The 15991-nt window shown below is 41.5% G+C and overlaps 1 protein-coding gene across 2 annotated transcripts in view; it reads left to right on the top strand.

Moving 5' to 3' along the window:
- Positions 1 to 4251: 4251 nt before the first annotated feature.
- ccdc186 (coiled-coil domain-containing protein 186) overlaps positions 4252 to 15991 on the top strand; it is a 35517-nt gene continuing 23777 nt past the window's right edge. Inside the window, exons 1-7 of one of the 2 annotated variants that reach the window (XM_071920328.2) lie at positions 4252 to 4358; positions 6257 to 7250; positions 7874 to 8000; positions 9605 to 9733; positions 12334 to 12546; positions 13774 to 13893; positions 15225 to 15329. In XM_071920328.2, the coding sequence (XP_071776429.2) occupies positions 6277 to 7250; positions 7874 to 8000; positions 9605 to 9733; positions 12334 to 12546; positions 13774 to 13893; positions 15225 to 15329 (1668 nt within the window). In that variant the 5' untranslated portion in view covers positions 4252 to 4358; positions 6257 to 6276. Of the gene's footprint in view, positions 4359 to 6256; positions 7251 to 7873; positions 8001 to 9604; positions 9734 to 10702; positions 10777 to 12333; positions 12547 to 13773; positions 13894 to 15224; positions 15330 to 15991 lie in introns of those variants that run through there. The other variant, XM_071920329.2, reaches the window with a different exon arrangement.

Below are 15991 nucleotides of genomic sequence, written 5' to 3'. Positions count from 1 at the left end.
TGTTCAACCTGGGCCTTGTGTTCAAAATTGATCACTTAATTCACTGTAGAGCTTTCACACCTCCAGATAGCTGGGAGCGCTGCGGTCCAATAGAAACGCTACAAGCACACAGGTAAACAATCTCCAACAGTTGAATCCAAAAAGTGATTAAAACACGTCCTTTCAACACAACACCCTCACAGCAGTGGGACCTGCATACATCCTTCCTAAATGCCATGCTCGGTGCCACCCTGTCTTGAGTCTGTGCCTCACCTCGGCCACCCCAGTCAAAAAGGGCTGGACACGCCCTTACTGCCTGCAGCCAGAGGCCCACCAAAAAGCGTTTGCGCTGCCACGACCCGGCACAGTCCCACCTCCACACTGAGGTCCAGCAACTCACCGCTCACATCAACAAGTAAGGCCAGGATACACTCTGCTCTGATGTGAAGGATCAGGGCAAGTAATACATTTTTCTCATCAATAAATGAGTGCTGTATGTCATGATGGTATACAAAGAAGACAAGGCAGCTTTTGTTTTGTTTTGCAGTAACTGTATTAACTTTTAATACAACATTCTTGGGATTTGGCTGCTTGAAACATCCGCCCCACCCCTGCTTTGGTCGGTGTTTCAGGGCACGAAGAAGTTGCGAGCAACAAAGTGGAGCTCAGTCCTGATGAGCTGTCTGTAGCGGGAATAAACCTCCTCTAGCCAACCATCCTCCTCCTCAGTTGTTGGTGTAGATACAGATCTACAGGGGGCAGAGTAAGGAGAGTTTGATGCTACTTACAATGATTTATACTATGAATTTATGCCACTAAGATTTAAAAAAAGGTAGGAGTAAACTGGGTTTACCCTCCACTACATCCTTGGGAATGTATTGATGCTGTCAGGTGAAAACCTTGACTTTCCAAGAAGGCAACTTTTCAGGAATTGATAAAAAAAACTGCTTTATTTTTCATATGGAAGACAATGCACTTTTGAAATTATACAATGGGGTTGAAAGTTTTTATAAGCCTTCAATTTCCTCCACGTTCACTACAGAAAACTATGTAATCTTTCGGTTCAAGTAACATCATGAGCAATCACCAAAACTGGACTTGCAAGGTAATAATAAATAATATTTAATTATACTTTGACCAAATAGGACAAATCTACAGGATCTCAGTTTGTGGGGATGGGATGCGCTTCTCTGTTGCAGCCCCACTTTGTGATTTAGGCTGATAAGATGGGTGTATATTTACATAATAATCTTGCCTAGGGCAGCTTTAATGCGACTCTGCCCCCTTCCTCCTCCCATACCTTGATGATCCTGAGGCCAGTCTTCTTCTCTAGGCAGTTCTGCAGCAAGCGATCCACGAAGCTGACCTGTAGGAAGGCAGGCATGTAGGTAGTGGAGCTTGGAACAGGTCAGTACCGGCTGCAGCAGCTCCTCATCCACCGACTCGTGGCTGTTGTTCAGATCCAGAGTCAGCCTCTATGATAAGAGCAAGATACATAATAGCTTCATCCCAAACTTTCCAGCCTACAGGTTACGCTGGAGTGAAGCATATTGAACTAGGCACCCTGGCTTGATACAAAGTAGTGTGGATGGATTGTTCTTCATGGTACCAACAATTCAAAACATACAAACACAAATGCACGCCAGCCCTCCCTAACCGACCCTGACTGCTGTAGTTGAGGGTGAGGCTGGTTAGGCCCTTGAACCTGATGAGGTATGGGATGGAATAACAGTAGAATAGATTGATAGAATGAAGAATGGATAAAGCCAACGATGCAAGATCAATTGGATCTAGTATGCGGCTTGCTCAAGGGCACAATGGCAGAAAGAGCACAACACTGATGGCTGGAGGCTAAATTTGAACCTTAGCTGAGACAGGACAAGTGGAGAGTGTAGACTTGCATCTATGCACCTTATGAATGGAACAGGCTGTAAAGCACTTTGAATCTATATTGCTGACTATTTGACTGCTGGAATGTGACAGAAGTGTATTGTGTGTTTTCTTTGGCATTTTTAGGAATGTTGTTTGTTCTCAGGTCTCTATTGAAAAAGAAATCTTGGATGGAGATTGAGGAGAAACAGGGATGTTTAAAACCTCCAGGTGAAAAGGGAGGATGAGGATGGGCAGATGACTAACTCCCTGTCTGTGCTTTCTGTGCCCTGCAGAATGAAGCGTTCCCCCACTGAGCGGCTGCATGATGAGGTGGACAGAGAGCTGCTGAAGGAGAGGGAGGTGATCGAGGAGTGGCTTCCCTGCTGCAGCGCACACTAGAGCACATCACTGAGCACATACGGTAGGGGAGGGGGACTAGGTGTCATTTAACAACATATGCTATATATTGTGGATATCAAAAGTCTATGCTCCCTTTCAAATTGTACAGTTTTTATTGAGTTGATATCTGAAATGAAAATTAAATGACATTTTTCACTTTCATTTGGATATAGGTCTTCTCCAAAGACAAATGGAAGAAAATCCTAAATCCAGAGCAGTTATTGTAGAAACTTATCCAAATGGACTTACTGCTGGTATCAAACAAAAGGTGCTTCTACTAAGTATTAAGTGGAGGGTGTATCACAATACTGTCCCGCCAAAATATCGCGATATACGATATTACGGTGGGGGGGTCAGCGGTTGTTTTGCAATATTCGATACCGCAAAGACACCAAGATCACTCTGCCAAGGTGAACTACGATATGACCGTTTGCTCCATGAAGACAGGAGGATGATACATACAGTAGCTCATGTATTCTTATGGACTGGGTTTTGGAAGTTTAAATTGCAAGCATTACCTACCTTTGTCCAGAGGGGGTCAGTCGTGTGCCTCTCCCTCTCCTGATGAGTTTTTCCCCACTTTCTTCAACATGAATTGGGATTCTCTCCATCTCTCCAGGGTTCCTAAGTCTGAAAATGTATGGATAAAGAACTTGGTATTTTCCAGGTCTTGACTGCTCCCTGGGAGAACTGGCTGGCAACAAGAGGAAGAGTGAGTCCGGAAATTATGAAATATGAAATGCATGTTGGCCATTGCACAATGCACATAGACTTCCATTGATTGCTTCAATGTCAAAGATGACATTACTGTTTCTGTCGAGACGACTCCTTTTATGTAGAAGTAACTGTTTGTGCAGCATGTGTTTTTGTTTTAATATGTTTTAATGCCTGCCATGAAAACTGTCCAGCAGGAATTACATTTCATGAATTTAAAGGAATTAAACGTGCATTTTTAATGAGCTTGAATAGCAACATACCTTTTCCTCATATTTCTGCTACTGCTTCTTCTTCCATCCTGACTTAATAGTAATCTTACTACTTCTTCTTTAAACTATAAACACCATAATAATAATAGCTAATAAATACAGGAATAAAACAAAGATGAAAAAAAAGGCAAGCTTGTAAAATTCAGATGCGTTTTGAAAGATATTTTCACAAATACTCAATCACCTTTTGTCTTTAATTGAGAAAGTCTTTAGAACAGTCAAAAGAGCTTTAACTGTTGATCTAAGACTACACTCACACAGGCAGTGAAATGTCAAGATGGGCCAAGCCATTTATTGCTTTAAAAGTGATCAATAAAATCAGTTCTAAATCCAAGTGAGGTAGCACAGTGGTCCTGATGGCTGGCCAGGGAACCATCTGCAGCCTACCTTGAGCCCACCCTGGGGCACACACCACACACATCAATCCTGCCTGCGGCGCTCATTCACCTTGTCCTTGTATTTGTCACTATTATGTCACTATTATCACTCTTCCTCTTGTTGCCAGCCAGTTCTCCCAGGGAGCAGTCAGCTCCAGCATGACCACCTGCCATGATTGTTTCAGAGAGCAGCGCAATGTCTGTCCCAAGCAAGAAAACCAATTCTTTGTAATAAATGTAATAATTCTTCCTGACATAGATGTCAAAATTCCAAATAACAACCTCTATTTATTGTAGGTCTATTTGTCAAGGAATGTGAACAGTACATTAATATAATTCTGTTATCAAACAACCAAAAGCTGTGAAAGCTGTAGACATTTGTAAAAAAAAATTTCTGTAGCCTATAATAATACACCGAAAGTAATTTGTATACCTGTATGTGTCATATCTGTCGAATTTTATGTTGTTTACTTTCCTTTATGTAATGCATACTCATTTGTTATAATTTTTAATTTTCAAAAGGAGGAGGGCTTTACTCGTCGTGTGTCAGCGTCAAACTAACGTCACTACTCACTAGGCAGTCATTGGCTTATTTCACCACATCTCTTTTCCTGCAGTGGCCATATTTGTTGATGTGTCACCTCAAAGCGACTTGCTGGGTAATCAGCTGGTCAGTCAGCGAGCTCAAAGTTCAACATAACCTGACTGCCACCAAATTTAACTTCAAATGGGTTTCTCGCATTCGGTGGGTGAAGATATAATTGCCCTCTGTATTAACTAGGCTGTTATCTAAGACACGTTTGTCATTATCGTTAACCAGCTGATGCTTAGCTATGCTAGCTGACAATGTAGCTAACCTTAACTGTGTTGATCGTACAGTAGCTAACAGCTCGCTGCATTAGCTATGCTAATGTTAGCCAGTGAACTCTTCAGACGCTACCATGCCATATGTCAGTTTGCATTTAAAATTTAATTCAAGCAGCCAACATTAATTTGCAGTGTAACAGCGAACATTTTATGTTAGCTTACATGATTTCTTTGACGCCTTATTTAATGTATTTAGCTAACAAACTAGCTAGCTAAACTCAGCGCATTTTAGCTGGGCTGGATGAACTGGATTGAAGTGTTAATAAATCCGGCGTAAATACAAATGGCAGGTCGGCCTGCTGCCTGCTATCTACACAATAGCTAGCTAGCCGTTGCCTTCTCAGTAGTATAGGCATGGATAGCCACAGGGTCTTGTCTTTTTAAGTAACATTTGCACTAACGCTTCAGTGAGATGTGTCTACATTAGCTCCGCAGATAATGTTACATGGGATGACACCTGTCACAAGAGCATCATCATCATTGCATGTTTGTTGCTGCTGTTGTTTACGTGTGCATTCACTGCTGGAAACGAGTGTGTGAACTGTGTGTGTTTCAGTTATCACCATTGACTGATTCCAAGCATAAGGCTTCCAAGTTGTATAGTTAGACTCCATCTCCATCTTTGTTTTTAAAGGGCAGTAGGGATTCAGTTGCCCTGAATAAGTTTTCTTTATTCAAACAGAAGAGAGATTGTTATAGGAAACACATGAGAGAAGGTGCTGGTGGGATTCGGGATTAGGGTATAGTGTTGCAGAGGCAGGGGTCCTATTCATAACATATCATTGTTCAAGAAATAAGAAATCCAGAGGTCTCTGTTAAAAATCTACCTGGCTTCCAGCTTCTCTGGAGGAGCTCGTTGCCTTTCGTTTTGGAAGCAATGAATAACACGGAGCATGCTGGCTGAGCTATTTTCAGTTCAAGGGAATGATATTCAGCTGCTTAATGTTTGATCTGGGAGATTTGAGCCTAATACTGCACAGAAACTCATAACTAGGCCTCCCATTATGAGAAACTGGCCAACTGAGTAGAGAAATGACTCTCTTTGCACATATTGCCTGTACTCTTATACCTTTGTCAGGTACAGAAGATCACCTAAAAATAAATTTGCTCATTTCTACTTTTAGAGGCAAACTACAGATGCAGGTGCTGAAAATCACAGCTTGGTCAAAGCTTACACTACATGCTTCAGACAGTTCACACTCCCCTCCTGTGTGCTTCACTATGATTTCTGAGTGGATAGGAGATAACTTTTGAAGGTGAAAGTGCCAGGGGCGTGTAATGGTCCTGTCCTACACCTGTATCGGTTGGATTATGTTTCGCACCACAAGCCTATAGGTGGAACTAGAACTTTGCCACAGTTGTTGACACCAATACACCTTGTACTATGTATTAGAGAGAGAGACAAAGAGAGAGACTGAGTGTCTGTTGAGCATGTCTTTGAGTTATGCTTAGCTTTTGGTTACTGTTTAGGTAGTCAGCAGAGGACTAAGATGAGGAAATATTAATCATATTATTGTGACTATTATTGAGGTGGCATTTTGGAACATTGAATATTCTACTTACAGACCTATTTCTATCTATTCTAGTTAAATACAGGGACTCTGTAGTGGTGACTGGCAAGAATGTCACAGGATATGCTGTTCACATCACCATTGTTTAAGAGAATAGTAGAAAACTGTCGTTTTTACAAAGTGTATATCAACCCAAACTGTTTTGGTTGATCTTCCACTCTGTTTCTCTCTTCTGTGTTTGTGTCTCCCTCTCTCTCTCTGTCAGATTCAGAGCTGAGAGGGACCATGGAACAGCCTGGCCCTGCCTCATTTACAGACATGATGGAGGAATCAGAGGTTACATCTGTGTTGGAGGGATCACCCCAGATTAACCAGCTCAGCAACAGCACATCTAACATGCATGAAGAGGAAGAGATCTGTCACAACAGTGCAGATGAGGCAGAACAGTATAGTAAAGCAGATGAAGATGAAGCGCATATTAACAGTGAATCAATAGAGGCAACAGCAGATGTTCAAATAGACACACAGACAGAGCCAAATGCTCAAACATGCAGTCAGACACAGGCAGAGGAGAGGGAGCTGGGTTCTGACACCAGTTGTGATAGTAGTACAATTTCTATGGAAGATGGCAGACCTCCACTTAGTCTTTCAGATGAGACTGGTGGAGCTTTGGTGACCCCAATCACCACTTTGGATGAGGTGTTAGAAAGCTCTCCTTCTGTTCTCGAAGGGACAATAGAAACCTCATTGACTTTGGAGGTAGTGAACGATTCTCAAAACAGAAATGAACAATGCCCCATGGAGACTTCGCCTGATGTTGATAATGGAACAGTTGAAAGTCCATCGTCCTCTTCCCTCCAAAGCGCTTCCAATCACTCACCTACAGACTCGACAGCCACCTCCGGGATCTCAAACGGCCCTTCCACCCCCAGTTCTGAAACTGTTAACTCCTCGGTTGCTTCCAGCCCACAAACTAATGCCAAAACCTCAGTCCCCTCAAACGTCTTGTCAAGCCCGTATGACACAGACTGCAGCCGGAAGCTCATCTCCCAGATCCAGCGCTCGCTGTCACAGGAGTCGTTGCTGGATGAGCTAGAGTCTGAGCTGCTGGCCTGCCAGCTGCCTGAGGGTGGAGGTGGAGGCGACAGGAAAGGGAGCCCCCCTGTCAACGGCCTTCCCACGGACCAGGAGGACTGCATGGTGGTCTTTGAGAAGTGTGTCCAGTACAAGTATGCACAGCAGGAGAAAGCTATTAAGAGGTAGACCATTACTTTGTAGAAGGGACAGAGCAGTACAAAAACTTTGAAATACAACAAGATGAGAGCTTAGTAGAATGCTTTTGACTGTGTTCTTAAATTTTGCTATGTTCATACAGCCATATTGAATAGTCTGATGAAGAGAGAAAATTTACTGTCAAGATGTTTAGTTTAATCTTCTATGCACACATCGTGTTGCACTGTGATGCCAGTTAATAGTATTTCAGGGTTATCCGTGTCCCTGGTGCACCTGCTGGTGGGAGCCGGTAATGTATTTGGCCACCTTCATCCCATCATCAAACTTCACATCTCTTATTCGATCAGTACTGAGCTCACAGGCATTGTAATGGTCAGTTCAATTAAAGCATTTACCTATTTGCCACTTACCATTTTGACTCAAGTTTTAGGAAAAGAGAATAATTGTTCTAAGGCTTAAAAGTATTTTTTGCTGTGATGAAACTGGTCTTTCGGTCTTAGTGTTGCAGATGGTATAGCCTGTATCTTTTCCTAGATCTTTGATGGTACCCAACTTTTTTCTTATGGCCTTCATAGCAACAATCTGAATTCTTCAAAATGTTGTATGTACTATGCCTGAATTAGTATTTTGTATGTGTGTGCATGTATAGGTTGCTTGATGAGAACAAGAGGCACCAGGAGCTGATCCTGGGCATCTGTTCAGAGAAGGACACCATGAGGGAGGAACTGAAGAGGAGGACAGAGACGGAAAAACAGTACATATCCACCATGAAAAAGGTCAGTCTCGTTCTCTTTGGCCAACTTGATTCGTTTAGAGAACAAACCATCACTTGGTCTGAACCAATGTCTTATCTTAAGCTATAGGTTGGAATCAGTAATTGTTCTTGGGCCTTTTATCCAACATGACAAGAATAAAAGTATGTTTCAATGGCCCTGGTGTATAATTTACACTTTTAGGATCCATGGCAAAAATGTATTAAGGGCTCCTGGCCTAAAACAAATAGGGATGTGGTCTAATCTGTCACCCTCTGATATGTCTATGGATAGATTGCATGCTATGTGTCATTGTTTCCTGACTACAAAAGATAAATTTCAGATAATGTAATGTGGATATAGGCCTAGTTAAATATAAAACGGGTACATTTAGAGAAAATCCAATGACCAATTTTATCTTCTAAGAGACAGGAGTTTGGCCTACCAATTAATTTTACAATTACAGGCTAAACCAGAGGACAAATGGTGTGTAGCAGCACAGGTCACAGTGACATTACTATTGAATCTAGCAGCTAGCCCTGTTTAGGCAGTAATAAGGTAAATCAAACAAAGCGGCCTGGTAGGAAGAAGAGAGGTGACACAGAGTCCTGATTACTGGAAAACAACAGGCAGCGTGTGCGTCAAAAGCTATATGCATTCGTCAGAGTTGTGTGTGTGTGTTCAAATGTTTTTTGCATGTCAGGCCTTGCTGTGTGTGTGTCCTTGCCTTTCATTCACAAGGCTTATCAACTAGCCACCGCTCCAAAACACGGCAAGTCAGGCTCTATTCAGTGGGTGTCTTCTAGCATCACTGTTGCCATAGCACAAATAATTGAGTCGTGTATGTTGTAGGTAACAGGGTTTGTTTGATTAAGCATTGTTTTCAATGCAAGCTACAAGGTGTAAGATGGTTTGTTATGATATAAACCCAATGAATGTTTGGCTTCCCTGTTCTTTTTTTTTTTCTAACTATAGTTTTCACTATTTGCCGATTAAATGTCCTATTGATAGTGGACACTTTGCCATTAATAGTGGACATTGTATCACCTTTTTTAGAATAATAATGTTTCCCGCAGGAAATTCCTTAGTCAAGCTGGTGGTCAGGGTCTGGTTGGGGGGGGTGTTACGGTGACAGCGTAGGGAAACAACGTTGAAACGTTGCTAATTGGCTAACCTTGGCCAAAAAACAGAGGAACAGTGATGCGCAGTGAATATAAATGTGCAGTTATAACAATGTTAATTACAAACAATAGACTTGTGTAAGATTATTGCTCACGTGGTCTGATAGTGACATATTGAAGTAGGGGAATTAGTGCTTCATAGCCAAGGCGGCTATATGATCAGTTGAATTTCAGAGAAGGCGGCAAAAGAAGACCTACTTAGGTTAAATACGGTCATCATTATTTCAGGTTTACCTTGCCAGAGGCATACCAGCTCTCCTTTGTTTAAAGCATTTGTAGTGTTGAGGGCTGGAACAATACTAATTTGCCTTCCCCTTCCTCTGCTGTCTAAATTAAGCATGTCAACCTTTTGAAGTGTCATCCTGTGTAGCAGGTCGGGCCAGGTGTGGCCCAGGCTTAAATGTTGTCTGACGCGTTGCTTACCCTGTGTGTGGTTTGTGTCTGCAGTTGGAGGGCAGGGTGGAGGAGCTGCTGAAAGAGCTGAAGGAATCGCGGGACAAACTAGTTCACCAGGACCAGTCAGCTAAGGGTGCCATCCAGCAGATTCAGAAGGAGATGGCCTACCGCCTGGAGCAGGTACAACTAGGGCCTTGACTAGCTGGTCACTCTATAGTTTTACCCCAGCTTGGCCCTGATTTGGATGTATATCCTGTGCTCAGCTTTAGGCTGCTATAGTACCTATATATTGGTAACCCAAGGCTGTGGTATGTTCATGTTTCCTTACACATTGGACAAATTAATTTCCAGTCTCTGAATTTGGTAGAAAATCATATTCCTATATTGATGGAATGCAAACTGAATTTCAGTTCCAGGCCAGGATCCTCCTGAACTTTGTGTGCTTACATGATTTCACATTTGATCTGATAAAACATGAGATTGCAAGCATGCAATCCTGGTAGTTGAGCAACATTAAAGATCTGAGATGTTTGGCAGCAGCTTTCGAGAAGATGCTAAAATGATTCTGAACTTGGGGAATACAGTCTGTCATAAAATAAATAGTGTTTAAAATATCACTGTAAAGTGTTATCCCATTCATTTGAATAGATACTTGATACAAAGATAACGCTGCAACTTTTTTAGGCCCCACTACAAACTAAATTGAAATGGTCGAAACAACAGACATTTCTCTAACATATTGCAGCTACAGTATATGTAGTCAGAATCATTAGCTCACAAATACGTTTGCATTGTATTCATCTGGTGATAAGAAATATTTTTTGACTATACAGCTAAAATAAGTTATGCACAGCTGTCCATACCTTAGAAGAAGTTTGCTCAAAGCTAGGAGCAGAACGTTCAAGGTCTTTGCACACTCAACTCTTGTTATTGCAGATCTAATCACTTGTTCAGTGAATAGTGGAGACAAGCACATTTTTCAATCCGTAGTTTGCACACCAGGCTGAAAACATGTAGGGTACCACACACTCTTGACAGTTTTGTCACACTTCACAATTTTCAATTTCACTGTTCAATGAGCTTTAGAAAGTAGATTTTGCAGTCGGTCATCTCTTTTTATTTTTTTTTTTAGCCCAGCCTTAATATCAGCCCTTGTATTAAGATTGTGACCCAGCCGTAATCAGCTGTTCCCCCAGAGGTTTGAAACAATTGGTCATATGATGGTAGGAAAACTTGATACCACCCAAGACAACTCTTTGTGAAGAAGTACTTGTCAGTTTGAGTGTCACCCTGTCACTTGTACACTCTTTCATTCACTAATACACTCAGACACAGAATTACACGCACCACCTCTCTCATACTCAGTCATGAAGTCTCTCTCTCTCTTACACTCACCCCAAACACCACCTTGCCAGAGGGAACAGTGCAGGCTCGGCACTGGAACACACAAGTGTTATCTGATAGACAGAGAAATGGCACAAGATATCTCATTGGCATGAGGAATGATCACACGGGTGTGAAGAGCAATGGGGAAACCAGTGAACCAACAGGGTTCAGAATGAGCTATCAATGAAGCAGGTGTACTGGTCTATTACCTCTGTTCAGAGTGCTGGGCTGAGGTTGCCATAGATATAGACAGATTGACAGGGTATTCAGCCAGTGAAAAAGTGAACTCTGTCTACAATGTTCTTCTACTGTACTAATAGGCACTCAGCAAATGCATCACATTTTTTAGATCATTAGTGTGTCAAGGCAACATTTTTGTGTTTTTGTTGTTTCTGTCATTATCTCAGTAATGCCAGCACAAAAATACTTGGCAGTAAGTGCTCCTCAAATCCTACTCTTAACCTTAAGCTAAATGCATCCATGATCGGATAGTTAGCAGTGAGACATCCTGCAAAATTTGGACAAACCCTCCTCAAACAGTTAATCCACAGTATAAGTATTAAGCAGGCTTCATAATGCAAATGCCATTTTTGGTATCAATACACACATATTTCTGTTTCTTACCAAAATCAGACAGCTGCATCTGCCTAAGTACTGGACGAGATTGCAGTCGTGGCTGCTAATGTTTTCCTGGCTCCTAAGCCTCGTGTCAGTTGTCAGTGCTCTTGCCCAGCCCCCCATCTTGTCAATAGATAGTTGTGGAAGAAGGAAGAATTTATACGGGCCAGGAAAAAGCCAAAACATAACGATAAACATGACCAGGACCAGGTTTGGATGTGTCCGGAACTAGGGGTTTGACTTGCTGCACTGGTAGTCATCCATCACATGGTTAGGGTAGGTTACATAAACAAACAATAGATGCATGTTTTTAGAATTACTGTGACATTGTTTATCAGTGGTTTGTTTGTAGTTATACTGACAAAATTGATGGACTTATTGGAATGGTTGAAATCGCCAGAGCTAGCAAAATTTTATCTGATGTGGACCATGCAATGTTAAGTATTTGGGAGAAATTCTAAAGATTTTCCCTTTTTGGTGTTGGACACTCCAAGGCTCTGTCTCATGCTAGAAGCCTGCTCCCCTCCTTGTATCCTAGTGCTCAAGCATTCACAAATCCATTAGCCAGGTCTGAGTAGCATCGGCTCCTTTTACTTAATAACCACACAGGAAACGTCTCTTTAGAATGGAACGTTGCCCAGAGATCATCTTGCTTCCAATCCTTTTTAAGTTTCAGATGCATCACTGCAGTATTATACCTCATGGAGTGCAGTGAGGAGAAAGATATAAACCTCTATGATGAAGGAGCCACCCTCTTTGCCCTCTATCCTCCCCAGGTGAATAAGAAGTGTGATGAGGCACGCCAGGAGAAGGAGGCCATGGTGATGAAATATGTGCGGGGGGAGAAGGAGGCCCTCGACCTGCGACGAGACAAGGAGGGGCTGGAGAAGAGGCTGAGGGAGGCCACTAAGGAGGTGGACCGCCAGGCGCTCCGAGGAAACCAGCTAGCCCAGGAGAAAGGCCGGCTGCAGCAGCTGCATGATGCTAAGGTAACACTCAATGTTTGAAAGTGCCTTGTTAACATTATTGGCATGACTCATTTTAACTAAACTGAAGGATAAATGTAGAAACTTTTATTCAACAATATGGCAAGAAAACTAACTAAAATTCAAAATTACCTAACCCATCAAGAAATGTCAAGCTGTCATTTCACCTCATCTAACAAGAAATGTCAACAAAACACAACATAAAGTAAACATTTTCAAGCCGTACAGCTGATGTTATCATAATGTCTTTTACACAAAGCCCCAGAGAGGTACTTGGACAGAACACTTGTTTTTCATCCATATTTGGCCTCTAAATAGCACTCAGGGTTTTGTGGAAAATACCGCCGCATTCAAATCTGCGTTTATATATGGCATATGTGTGTCAAGTCAAACTTTATTTATATAGCACATTTCATGCACAAGCAGCTGCAATGCTTCACAGAAAGCACATTGAGTGTGGGAAACTCCTGTGTATGTGGACATTGTTGTAGACAAATTTGTCTGGTGTGTTTGTTTGCATGTGGGTTTTTCCCTGTGTCTGTCCACACAGATATCTGTAGAGATAGATCTCAAGATAGAAGCATGAAACATAAAGAAGAAAATTAAAGACTAAAGTGCAAGTTTACAAAATAATGATAGGTAACTGGTTCTCACTACTCCAAAACTAGACCCCATCAAGGTTTTGGTGTGTTGTGAGATGCCTGATCAAAAATCGCTTTTAGTAAACGTGCAGGGAGGTTCTTCCTTGTCAGGATATCTTTGTCAGGGTTCAAGGGGTTCAGGCGGATACCGGTATATCTCCAAGGAAGAGAAAACGGAATCAGAGGGTGAGACAGGACTGGTTAAACACATTTTGAAAAGTATGCATGTATGCCTACATCAACAACATAAACAAACAAAGGAAAGAGGAAATTTGACTGGGGACAATGAAAAACCTTTTATAAGGCCCTATCTAATGTCATTGATATCAGCATATGTTCCTCTGAATCTCCCTTTCAGCATAACATTATTCCACTTATGACAAACTCATCTTTATTTTACTTGCTTAAGACATTGAGATAATTTAGTGAAAGACCTTGAACCTTGAACCTTATTGGAACGTTTAAGTGTATTACTGAAATGTCATTCTGAACATGTCTCAAGGAAGCAAGAACCAAAAAGCCTCTCACCGTATCCTCATACCCTGTCTTATCTTGTAGCTGAGTGTCCCATCTCTCTCTGTGTTCTCAGGAAGGGGAGGTTGGCAGGCTGACTCGAGAGCTGGACAAGTTCAAGGAGGAGATCAACTCACAGCTCATCAAAGTCAAATGGGCCCAGAACAAGCTCAAGAGTGAGACAGATGCCCACAAGGTAAGTTAACGGCACTGAAACATTAGAAATGCATCAATGTATTTTTATTCAACTTGTATTTAACTAAGTGGTCCTGTTTTCATGGGAGACCTAGCCAAGAAAGCAGCATCAGGACAAACATAGAAGTTGTAGCCAAACAGTCCACAATTCACAAAACAAAGTACATTCAAAGTTATATAAAAGAGAGCAAAGTAAAATTTAAATCAAAATTTTCTATACAAGCATTCATAAGCAAAACAAGGAAACATTTCCTTGACTCTGACCCAGTGGTCCCAGTGTATACATAATCCTAAAAAAGCTAAAGACACTGAACAGAGCACCATATTATTGGGTTTCTTTTTACAGTATTCTCATGCTTTGGATGCTATTGTACAATTGGGATTTGGGCTTGCTGCAGCCATGTTCAAACAAAATGACGCACTGATTATGAAAATACAAAATCAACACATTTACACTGCTGATGCAATTGATGTCAGCAAGACATTGCAGCCTTAATGTATATACTGTAGCCTACATCACTTTGAAACAAAATACTAAGATATCATGCAGATGTTGATTTTCTTTGTTTAGTACTGACTCTGTGGCTGCTGTGTTTGTAAAAGAAGTATGTTTTGTACGCATCCTTCTTGTCAGTGGCCTCTCATACAATATTGTTCAACTTTATTCTATTTCCAGGAGACAAATGACATCCCCCTTTAGCCATTTTATCAACTGCAGCTGTATAACAAAGATGACTAGATGTGGCTTTTGATTCAGGGGCTGAATGAAATGGGCCGTAGATGGTACAGTAATGACCCTGCAAGGAAATCACCATTAACTTGGCATTGCAGTTATTTTTGAAAATGTCTATTACAAAATAATACTTATCTTTCTTTTCTTTTCTTTTTTTTGAAAGTGTAACAGGGTCGTTTTAAATTGCCTCCAAGAAAATACACAACTTTGACTCATTATAGACACACTAAAGATAACAGCAGAAACTCATTAGTGGCTCAAGCCTGCAGGCGCTGTACCACTACTGTTTTACTTTATTTTTTCTTCTTTTTTTGGGGGGGGTGGGGGGGTAGTGGTTAATGTGGTTGATGTATGTGTACCTTTGTGCGTCTGTACATGTATGCATCTGTCTGTTCAAAGGAAAAAAGATGCAGCTCTGTAAGGAAAAAGTCACAAAAAAGGGACTTTTGGCATAACTAGTGTGTTGGTTTCATACTGGCTTTGCTTTGAAGAGGATTGCCGTTTATTTTTTTAGTGTTGGCATAATGTAAACCTATTCTACAGATCACTGAAGCCCAGTATGCGTTACAGAAGTGTGTGTTGTGTTTGTCTGTGCACAGGAGACTAAAGACAAGCTGAGAGACACAACGTCCAAATTGGCCCAGGCCAAAGAAGAGACGGAGCAGATCCGCAAGAACTGCCAGGACATGATCCGAACATACCAGGTGTGTGTTTGTATGACATAGAAGTGTTAGTGTGTACATGACCATGGGTGTGAGTCAAACAGAGAATATCTTTGTCAGAGAAAGACTGTGTGTCTGAGTTTGTGTGTGAGTGAGGGATGGAGAGATGCATGTGCTTGTTGGCAGTGTCCCAACTTGTGTGCCTGTCATAATTCTGTCAAATGACTACAAACACTTAATCTACTCTTTGATTAACTAATCACCAAATAGTCAGAGAAGGCAATTTAATTTGTCTGGCTGCTCAGCCAGTAATGAAATCTTTTAAAAATCAGACCACGTACCCATGGTGTCCTGGATTCAAATCTCGCCTCTGACCGTTGTTGCGTGTCATTCCCTTCTCTCTCTCCCAATTTTTTCTGTCTCTCTCTATTGACAACCATCAAATAAAGGCAAAAATGTGAAAAAAAAAATACTCCTGAAAATGTTCCCTTGGCATTTAGTGATTTCATTGCTTTTTTTGTTAAAAGGTCCAATTCCTCCTACCAAAGAGCACCTTTTGATACCAATTAATTTACTTTACAAAGGCAAAGCAGGCAGAGCAGTGCTGCAATTGGTCTTCACATGTTCAGCCACTGTTTGCATGTAATGTTTTTTTTGTATGTTTTTTTTATAAGCAAAATGGCAGATGAAATCCCTCCTTTGTG

This window comes from Centroberyx gerrardi, chromosome 20 (genome assembly GCF_048128805.1).
Source record: "Centroberyx gerrardi isolate f3 chromosome 20, fCenGer3.hap1.cur.20231027, whole genome shotgun sequence".
NCBI lineage: Eukaryota > Metazoa > Chordata > Actinopteri > Beryciformes > Berycidae > Centroberyx > Centroberyx gerrardi.
The sequence above is the reverse complement of the archived record's forward strand: the minus strand, read 5'-3'. Positions and strand labels throughout refer to the sequence as shown.